This window comes from Balaenoptera ricei, chromosome 4 (assembly GCF_028023285.1).
Source record: "Balaenoptera ricei isolate mBalRic1 chromosome 4, mBalRic1.hap2, whole genome shotgun sequence".
NCBI lineage: Eukaryota > Metazoa > Chordata > Mammalia > Artiodactyla > Balaenopteridae > Balaenoptera > Balaenoptera ricei.
This window is the reverse complement of record NC_082642.1, coordinates 77,169,197-77,179,707: the sequence shown is the minus strand read 5'-3', so window position 1 is coordinate 77,179,707 and position 10,511 is coordinate 77,169,197. Positions and strand designations below refer to the sequence as shown.

The 10,511-nt window shown below is 42.1% G+C and overlaps 2 protein-coding genes across 3 annotated transcripts in view; one reads left to right on the top strand and one right to left on the bottom strand.

The window, feature by feature from the left end:
* The first annotated feature begins 482 nt into the window (after nt 1-482).
* The window catches only part of DCUN1D1 (defective in cullin neddylation 1 domain containing 1), a 30,391-nt gene continuing 20,362 nt past the window's right edge, over nt 483-10,511 (top strand). The window contains exon 1 of one of the 2 annotated variants that reach the window (XM_059920593.1): nt 483-672. In XM_059920593.1, coding sequence (XP_059776576.1) covers nt 670-672 — 3 coding nt within the window. In that variant the 5' untranslated portion in view covers nt 483-669. Of the gene's footprint in view, nt 673-897; nt 919-10,511 lie in introns of those variants that run through there. The other variant, XM_059920594.1, reaches the window with a different exon arrangement.
* LOC132365332 (adropin-like) lies at nt 8,459-8,689 on the bottom strand. The gene has a single exon (XM_059922048.1). It carries the CDS (start codon nt 8,687-8,689, stop codon nt 8,459-8,461), a length of 231 nt encoding a protein of 76 aa, XP_059778031.1.

Here is a 10,511-nt window from a genome sequence, read left to right as displayed (position 1 = left end):
GAGTCTGGGCCATTCCAAAGGGCATTCCGGCTCCCACATGGCTAGACTAAGGTCTCCTCTGGCATGTTCACGTGGGGTACCCGACGCAGTCCAGACACTGGACTGGGAGAAGAAAACACTTGGGGGTGGAGGTGTTTTTACTGTTTTCTTCCTTTTTTTTTTTTCTGGATATTTATGGGGAGGGGTGGTTTGGGACGGATCTAGCGCCTCAGTCCTAGCCCTTCCAGTCGCCCCCAGCTGCATAAGTTATCGGCCACAGCTCTCTCTTCCCCTCCTCGAGACGGTGTAGACACGGCCCTGGCCAGCGGACGGCGGAAGGAGCGCGTAGGAAGCGGAGGTGGTGTCCCCCGGCGCCCCCACCCGCCGGGCGCGGCGGGAGGATGTCGGCGCGCGCAGCGCGTGCGTCGCCCCCTGCCCCCCCCCGCGCCCCCCGCCCCCCGCCCGGGGGGACCCTCGCGCCCAGGGGAAGCCCCGCGCGGGGCGCCCGCCGCCCGCCCCAGTCCCTCCGCCTCCCGGAGGCCCGGGGCTGCCTCTTCGGGCCGCGCTGGGGCCGCCCCGCACTGCGCATGAGCGGGAGCCCGGCGAGCCCGTGAGAGGAGCCGCCGCCGCCGCCGCCGTCCATTCGCTGCGGAGCCGGAGGAGGAGGGGAGAGGCCTGGAGGACACCAACATGGTGAGGCACTGCGGCCGCCCGCCCCGCCGGCTGGGGGCCGGCGCAGCCGCGCACCCCCGCCCCGGCCGCCCTCCGCCCCGCGGCGACCCTGCCGCCCCGAGCTTCGGCCCGCGGCCTCCGTCCAGCTCCCCGGCGGGGCTCTCCTCCCCGCCTCTCCCTTCCTCCTTCGCCCCTTCCCGCCCGGGCGCCGCTGCTACGCGAGAGCCGAGGAGGCGGAGCGGAGCCGGGCCTAGTCGGGAGCCCCGGGTAGTTTGGGGCGCGGGGAGCGGCCCCGGGTGCCCCTTGCTGGGCCCGGCCCGGCTAGGGGAGGCGTTGGGGCGGGGGGAGGGGATGGGGCAACGGCCCTGTCTCTGCCCGGCCCCCACGCCGGCTCCATTGTGTCTGGCCGGGGACCGGGGTCCGGGGTTCCGGGTGAGGAGCCTCCCCCCGCCCGGAGCCGGGGCTTCCCCCTCCGCTCCGCCGGGGAGAAGGAAAGACTTTCCCGGCTCTCCCCTCCCTCCTCTGCTCCGGCTCCAACACCCCTCAAGTCTCCAGGCAGTTTTGCTTGGGGCGGGGTAACAGCCCTGTTCCTTTCTCCATCACCTCTCGATGCGCCCCGTAGTCCTGGAAAATGGGAGTTTCACTGGCCAGTTGGTGGAGGTTATATTTACCTCTCTACTGAGAACATGGGAGACCGCTGAGCTTGGGGGACGTGGGGGGAGGGGGGAGTACGGAAGTGCAACCTGTTCTCATTTCATAAAATTAGGAGAAACAGACTTGCTACCTTTTGGGCACATATTTTATTTCCTTGGGGTGGGAGGAGTAATTGCTTTATTATGTTAGTTAAAAACCATTCGTGATGTTTAAAAAACAGTTTGTCAAGTTAGTCCCCTCTCCCTTTTTTGTTTGGAAAATGCCTTACAAGCTTGAAGACGTGGTATTCAATTTATCTGTTTACATTTTGGTAATTATGTACCTGATTCTTGGACTTTCTGTTTTTCAGAAGCTATGTTTAGTATTATAATCTGAGCATGAGTTGAATTCCATGCAGGTTACTGTATGAATAGACAGTAAAAATGATGTTCTTGTCCCTTTGCTCATGGGGAACATAAAGGCCTCTTTGAGGAGGGTGTATGTGTGTGTCTGTTAAGGGAATGCCCTGGTGTCTTGTTTTTAGCTGGTCTTATTTCTGCTGAATGACACTTACCTAGTCTCAGCCTCCAACTTGGCAGAATTTTGGTGTCGCGCGTATGGATATGTGGTTTAGTTTGCCATATACTCAAGAACTTAGGTTCTGTGGTAAGTTCCATGAAAGTTTACCATTTGTATTTGTAAGAAAACTTTGCCATAAAGTACAGGTGAATGTTTAGACTGATGTTACAATGTTTAAAGATCCACCAGGGCGGCTAAACAGTTTCCAATTTCTTAAGCATTTTGACGGTCATAGACATTACTCCTGAAGTTTCCAGACTCTTGGCTTGTAAGAGTATGCTTGAAGTAATGAAATGTAATTCCCCGGTAAACACTCTGTGAGAGCACTGAAATGTGTTCTGCTCATAATAGTCTCCAATCAGCACCATCCTCTGGAATCCAAAGTGTTGATAATGCTCATTACTTGTTACGAATTCAGGAGTCATGTGGTTCATATGAGAGTTCAGCTTGTATTGGAGCTTGTAAGCTTCTATCCTTTTACTACTATTAAATTAGCTAGTTTTGGAACTTAGCCATAACTATTTAATTACACTACTAATGACAAGATATCACTAATTTAAAACATTTTTTGTGGCTGAACTCAGATCATGTCACTAGAATTGTCTTGGTATGCTCTTGTTAGTTTGGAAACTAAATCACCATGGGCCCTAATAGAAGTTAGGCCATAAGAATTTTCTAGTTAAGTTTTTCATTGTAAATTTATTTTACTTATAATTATTTCTTGATAGAATTTTGGGGCTGTTTTTCGGTGTGTGTAATGCAGCCCATTTCTAGAGCACATGTTATATTGTCAATTTTGGGGCAAATTTAAATGACAGGATATCTGAATATGTTGTGTAAGAAAAAAAAATTGTTCATTTAACCTACCTGACACCCACATAGAAAGGCCAAAAATAGCTCCAAAACTAGACAATATTCTGTTACCCCTGAAAATCTTTTTAAAAAGTGTTTGATTTCTGGCTTGTTTTCTTATTTGTAAGAGGACAGGATTTGATGATTCCAGAGTTACATTCAGCTAAAAATTTTGATTTTAATTATTTTTCTTAGATGTGTGAGAAGTTTGTAGACTGTGTAACCTACTAGATTTTTATAGACTCACAGCATCGTAGAATTTTTAGACCTGAAATGGCTTCAGAGATCATCTCATTTACTCCTCTTCCCTTTTACAGAAGAAGAAATTGAAGATCAAGGAGGTTTTGAGGTTCAAGTTTGCAAAATTGTTAGTTGCAGAACTGAAAGTAACTTTTCCTGGTTTTACTATTTCCCCCAGTATTTGTGCTACATGTAATCTTTTAACTCACATGAAATCTAAAGAAATGGTTGAAAATTGGATCTGAAATTAATTTACTCATTTAAACAGAGGGAAACCCAAGTGTTATTAATGAAAATGTTAAATAACAAAATTCAAATTAATGATTAATGGTGTTAATTTACTGTGTTTTTAATGGTTTTTTTTTTTAAATGTGTGGACTTTGAACCTTAAAATTATATTTTCAACAAATATCAGAGTTTGTAAGTCCAGATTAATGTAGGCCTGTTGAAGGTTGTCTCTGTAGAACTCGTTTCACGTTGTTTTGCATATACATAAGTAAATTAAGGGAGGGCCTTAATTTTAATAATTATTTCTTAAATGCCTACCATGTGCCAGGCACTGTTCTAGGCACTGAGTATATGGATATACACACATGTATTTATATACATATACATATATATACACATATATATATATATATATATTCCCCCCACCCCCAACTGAAAAAATAAAAATCCCTGCCCTGGTGAGGGTTACATTTTAGTAGGGAGAGACAAATAATAAACATAGCGTATATTTTTCTTCCTTACTATGTTAGAAGGTGTTAAGGGCTATGGGAGAAAGGCAGTGTTAGGGAGGAGAATTGGGAGTGTTGGGGCACAGTGGATTTGGGGTTGCAAAATGGTGTTTGCACCACTGATGAAGTGGGTTTTGAGCTGACTAGGAGATGAAGGAGTAAGCCATGCACAAATGTGGTCAGAGACAGTTTGAGGAGCACTGAGTCCAGTGTGGCTGGGGTAATGTGGCCGGGGGAGAGGGGCATGTTGGGCATCGGAGCAGATGAGGTCTGAGTAGTAAGGAGTGGAGATGGGCATGGGTGGCTATTGTAAGGATATTGTGTTTTTACTCCAAGAGAAATGGGAAGCCAGTGAAGGATTCTGAGTAGTATGATAGACCTTGTTTCTACTCTCAGTGTCCTAGTAAAATTATAGTATACATAATTATCTTCAAAGCAGTTTTTAAAGACAACTTATGCAGTTTCTGTGTGCGGAGTTTTGAATTCTGATTAAGGTGACTGTCCAATATTCAATAAAAACTAGTTGAACATCAAGTTTACCTAGCCATGCTCGTTAATAAAAACAACACAGCATGATCTCTTTTGTAGATTGCTTTTGAGTATGTTCTTGTAGTTTGCATGTTGTTTAATGACTGTATGCAAAAAACTGGGCCTTTGGGAAGGAAGAAGGACCTTAATCTTTACTGAGAACATATGTCTGCTAGTCAGACAATTCACAACTCTTATTTTATCTCCACTCCAGTTTGTGAGATAGGTATTGCTACCTTCTTTTAACATACCTGAAAAAGGAGGTTTAGTGTTTCTGAAGAGATGGCCAAGGTAAAGAGCTAGTATATGACAGAGCAGGGATTAGAAGCCTGGTCTCTGGTTCCACAGTTTATTTACTCCTCCTCTTTTTTTTTTTTAGAAAAACCCAGCAAGCACCCCTTCCATATAGGTGTGGAATTTTTGATTGGTTTCACTCTGGTTTCTTCCTTATATTGAATAGTGACCTAGTTGTTTCCATATCAAATCAGATGATCTGAATTAAACATTTAAGTAATTGAAAAATTAGAACTCTTTTGGTACATATGGTAAAAAAAAAAGTTGAAAGTAAAATTAACTTGTGGTTTTTTTGTTTTGTTTTTTAAGTTTTAAAAGAGCTGAGCTCATTTGAGTCAAGTGGCTCTTTTGATTTTGGCTTCGTAGGTTGGGTCAAGCATAATGAAAATCTGTGAGAAAGCCCCTTTTAAATTTGAGTGTGTTGTTGTTCAAGTTGTGATAGTATTAGCCATGACATTTGATGAAGAGAGATAGTTCCAAATAGGATTCAGTTGCTTTGTGGACACAAACAAGCTCTTGAATAACCTGCTGACTATCTAGTTTACCTAGTCACTTTAGGTGTATACCCCCCACCTAAGAAAAAGCAAAAGCAGAAGGGGAAAATGCCACTGAAATGCCTTTCATCACTTTGTTGAATCCATTTTATATGATTAGTACCTAATCACTTAGAGTGATTAGGCTGCTTATTTGCATTGTAAAATTTTAAGAGAGATTTACTTTTCAACAGTTCTTTGCTGAAGAATTCTTATTGCATTATACTTTCGAATCCCTCCACACTGAATAGTGTTCAGCAATAGAGATTAAGTTGAAGTACGTGGCCCATTCCTTTGTTATATTAGGATATTTTTGTTTCAGTAAACATTTAAAGCACTTATTATTCATAGGATTTTACTATTTCTAGATTTAGGACTTGAGTAGATACCAAATCTTAGAATTAGGAAATTTCATTTTTTGAGGATCATTTATTCTCTTTATGAAACAAGTATCCATGACTGTAGAATGCTAGTGGTTATTATAAGTTCTTTAACTGTGGAACTTTAAAAATCTCATTTAATTCTTTTTTGTTGTTGTTTTGTTTTCACCTCAGTAATCTTTTTGTTAATTCAAGATTTCTTTAGAAAAGATGTTTATGGAGAGGAGGAGCAAATTTAAATTAGCTACCTTGACTACTTGTTAAATGTTCAAGCAGTAAGTTTGGGAGAATCAGTTGAAAGACGATGGCTAACACAAGTATTTTAAGGAGGTTATTTCTATCCCATTATCAAAGATAATCAGGAATTAGCAAAAATAACTTTTTAATAGTCAAAACAGTCTTCTGTAAACCAGAATCAAAACATTTATTCCATTTACAGTGGTAGTCATCTTTTGAAAAATAATTCTGAGGATGGGGAGGAGAAAATCCTTTAAATTTTCATTAATGGAATATTTTTTTAAAAACTTTGAGGAAAATTATTTAAAAGCGTACAAAACCAGTTTGAATCTTACAGATATACTTCTGAAATATTTTTTCAGGTGAATTGCCATTATATCAATATAAAACATAATTGGGTGCAATGATTACACAGTATAGTATATTATTCCACTTTTGACTTAGAAGTAATGCAGCTCCTCTCAAAGAAGAGTTCATTGTAACTGTCATTCAAAGCGCAGGAAGTTTAGGGATGAATGATAAGACCCACAGGCCTACCATGAGTAACTATTCTAAACTGCAGATTATAATTTACATGAATACTGAGGTTTTGGGTTTTTGTTTTTGTTTTGCTTAATATTTGAAATTGTATACATTTGCTTATATTATCTGGCTATAACCTGTACATGTTTTTTTTTCCCCCTCTGGGTTTCAAGCTTTCTCATTGGAAAAGGAAACCCTGACTTTCAGTGCCCCTAATTTTCCACCTCTGTATAGTTAAAGCTATAGATTTTGGCCATCTTTTTAAAAATAGACTATGACAGGACTATAAACACATTTTTTCTTCCTGATGAATTACTTGTCTTAAAAATAACCAATCCACCTCTTTTCCCCTCCCCCTTCCCAAAAAACCCTGAAAGGAAGTTCTATCCTTAAATTAGTCTTTTAGTTAGTAAGGGAATGCTTAATGTGCAATTTTTAGTCAGAATGCAAATTGTTTACATTTGAAAGGGAAAAGGTCAGTTGATTACTTATTTAACTTTTCCATAAAAATAGGTGAAGAAATATTGTTCACAATTCCCCTCTCTCCCCAGTGCACACAATAATTACTCAGTGGTTGCATTTTTGCCCTTTTTGTTTTTTCTCTTACTTGACAACAATGTAGAAGAAATGGAAAACTGCATGCCTTGAAGCCAGGCACCAGGGTTTCATTTCTGGCTCTGCTACTTTTTGGATAAGTCTGTTTAGATAAAACGAGCTCTGAGGCTTGGTCTCCTCATTGGTAAAACAGAATCAGTGATAACCACCTTGCAGAATTGTTAATAATTAAATACCTAGCACAGAGTTGGCACACAGTAGGAGCTCAAATAAACGTTAGCTGCCAGTGTTCTGATTATGGTGGTGGTTATTCTTTCTTCTTATTTACAGAAAATTACTTTTTTCTCTGGAGTATATTCTTTGTGGACTTGTAAGGAGTCCTTACTATGTGCTAGTTACAGTTCTAAGAGTTTAACTTGAATTAGTTCAGATAACCTTCACACCCGATTTACAACTGAAGAAATTGAAGCACACAGAGATTAAGTAATTTTCCCGAAGTCACACAGCAATTAGGAGGCACAGGTGGAATTAAAATCCTGCCAGTTTGATATGAGAGTCTGCACTCTTCACCTCTCTGCTGCAGGTGGAAGGGAAGAGAATTTCTAGCTACTCTTACCTAGATTCTTAGCCTGGCTTTCTGGTAGAACTTTACCCCTAGGTGAAAGTCTTCTCTAGGAGTAGGTAGTCTGGTTAGTTGAATTGATTTTTCTTGTACTTTTGACTTAAGACCTATAATCTGTGAGAAGGCCTTTTATAGATGAGTGGTTTGGGATATTGGTAACATTTGGCTATATCTGCTGAACACTATGTATCATATGTGGAAAGTATGATTTTCTGGACTTAAACCAGCTCTTCTAAATTTCAGATGAAGTTAAACTGTTAATCATATGGTAAACACATGAGAACAACATACAGAGCTTTTAATGAAAATTATGGGTGATCATTACAGTGTTTGATTTTTTAAACATTGTCTTTTGTGAGCTAGATTCATCAAATCCTGAGATAACTAGAATTGAGTTAGGAAATTAATTCCTTTAAAAATATAAAGGTCTTTTTTTCTGGAGTTTAGACTGAATTTGACACTTAAGGGTGAGAGATTGAAACTTAAGGGTGAGATTCTATTCAGAATAATAGAAATAATGAATCTTAATTTCTTGCTTTTAAAAATGTTACCTGTTAAAATTATTTTTATTTTAAAATTATTAGAACTTAGTTAACTAGAAAATAATTTTCCATGTTTGTTGTTTTTCTTGATGGAAATACTTATAAGAGGAATTTTATAACTTTATGAGCTTTTTTTTTTTTTTTTTAAAGCCGTAGTTCCATTTATTATCCAGCAAAGAGTAGGAGGACCAGAGGAGGGGCCCAGCCTGGACACCCTCCCATTATTGCCATGGATTGCTTCCCCACCCTCGAGGGCCTAGAGGCACTTGGCCTAGGGGGCGGGTGGACCCAGCCCCGACCGCTGGGATGGAGCAGAGTCCAGATGGCCCTGGCCCTAGCACCAGCTCATGAACCCCGACCCCAGGCCTGTCTACCGAGGGCCAGCAGAGCCCCTCTTGGAGCCAGGCCGACCAGATTCTAGGCTGCTGGGTCCAGATCCAGACAGGCTGGACTCTGAGTTCTGGACCCCAGTCTGGCTGGACCCTGGGATCCCGATTCCAGGTTCGAAGTAGGGTGGACTTAAGTCCCAGACTCCGGGCTAGGCCTGGGGCCTTTAGGGCTGCAGCAGGTAGCTGCCTTCACGGCTGAGCTTCTGGGCCAGGGGCGCCTTCTCGGGACAGGGGCCAGGGCTGGAGTTGGGACTGGATTTGGAGAGGGAGTCGATGTTGGCAGAGCAGGAGTGGCAGGCCCAGCAGAGAATGACCCAGAGCAGCAGCAGCAAGAAGCCTAGGAGGCCGTTGCAGATGATGGCAGTGAGGGCCCCCTGGGAGATGGCTGCCCCCATGCCATGATGGGCAGCACCCTCAGACAAGCACAGACTGAGAAGCTGCCTCGATGGCAAGGCCCATGCTGAGGCGGGACTCTGGTATAGCCGGCCTTCCAAGGAGGCTGTCCTGTCCACACACTCAGTGATTCCCGGGCAGTGAAGATGTTCACATGCAGTTCCGAGCCTGAGTTGAGCCCGGTGTGTGCCCGCGGGAGGGTCCCGGGCAGCGGGATGCTGGGCGCCGACTGCTGCTCGGGAGCCTGCGGGTGGGGGGCGGGGCAGTGGGAGGCGGGCAGGGGTGACGTCCCCTCCCCCAGCCCTCCCCGTCGTCAGCTGGCTGCTCCCTGGGGTGCAGCATTATTTTTTTATTATAGAGTTTTTCTGTATCCCTATTCTTCTATCACAATAGACTTTGTAAGTTCAGTGGTCATACACTTGAGTATATGATACTTGGCTACATCCAAAGTATTTGATTTTTTTTTTCCCAGATAAACTGATATTTTAAATGTAATTCTTAAATTTCTTGAGTGGAAAAAAATTGCAAACATGCTAGATTTAAGTATTAAACAATGTATATTGATAACCAGATTTTCTTTTATTTTGGAAAGATGAGTAAGCAGGTGCTTTTTACTGTTTAGATTATAGTAATAATAGTATTTCTAACTTTGGTAATCTTTGATGCAGTTATTAGCTTTCTATTAAAAGAGACAGCATTTCTTTATCTCCCTCCCCCTCTTTCCTCCCTTCTTCCTTTCTCCTTCCCCCCCTTTTTGCTAGAATTATAAATAATCAGGGTATATTCTGTATTTTATACATTTTACATACTTAACCAATATTGAATTTCCTTGAAAATTTGATAATCTCCAGATAGTTTTCACATTTGAGTCCTGAAGATTGTATTGCCTAATCTTATTTAATGACCACTCTAGTTTGTTCCTTTTAAATAAGTCTTAAATAGTATGTACTACATTTGAGTGCTGAATCATTGTAGTTGTCATATGTTTTTGCTCTTGGGAAGATACCCACTGGCTTTGTAGTGGAAACAAAGACAACCCATCTATTATTTCTTCCACGTCAGTTTTCTATTCACCCCCTCGTCCCCTATAAAATAATTCTTTGCTGGCTAGATATCCTTTTTCTCTTCCTTAAGTTGATAGAAATTTAAACCTTTGAGCTGTACTCAGAAAATCAGAACACCTTGCCTGGTGCCCTCTTGTGGCCTGGGAAAAGGGGTTGGGAGTGTTGTAGCTCTCCTAAATAGGCTTGTGAAAAGGGCAGGTCTGTGTAGCCCACTCCAGCTTTCCTCTAGGACAGCCTTTGGGACTACAGAATTGAGTACATCCTCCGTAGTAGGAGAGCAAGTGTTAAGATTTATTCTAGGCACAGAGAGCTGACAGAGAAATGGTCACAGTACATTTTAAGTACAAGAAAGGGGAGGGTACTTATCTGACTTTGCAGAAATGGAATTGCTTATTACTGCGTGGCCTAGCAGGAACTCATACTATCAGTTCTCTGCGAGGTATCACTCATTAGCCTCTGTGGTGTTGGAAATGGGTAGCTGCAACCCTTTTTCTTAAAATATATTGATATTGCCCCATGTACTGGAAATTTAAACCAGTTAAAATAGTTTCTATTTGCGTATACATAGACATTATTGATCACATATACTTTTATTTCAAATAAGATACAAAATGGAGTTAAAGAATTCACTTACATAATTTTGTTATTAGTTTTTATGGATAAGACTGTTTTTTAACTTGGTCCCCCCAATTTTCTAATATCTTGCTTTCCAACAGGAAGTCATTAGTAGAGTGAACAGCCCTTTTAGGCTTGCAGAAGT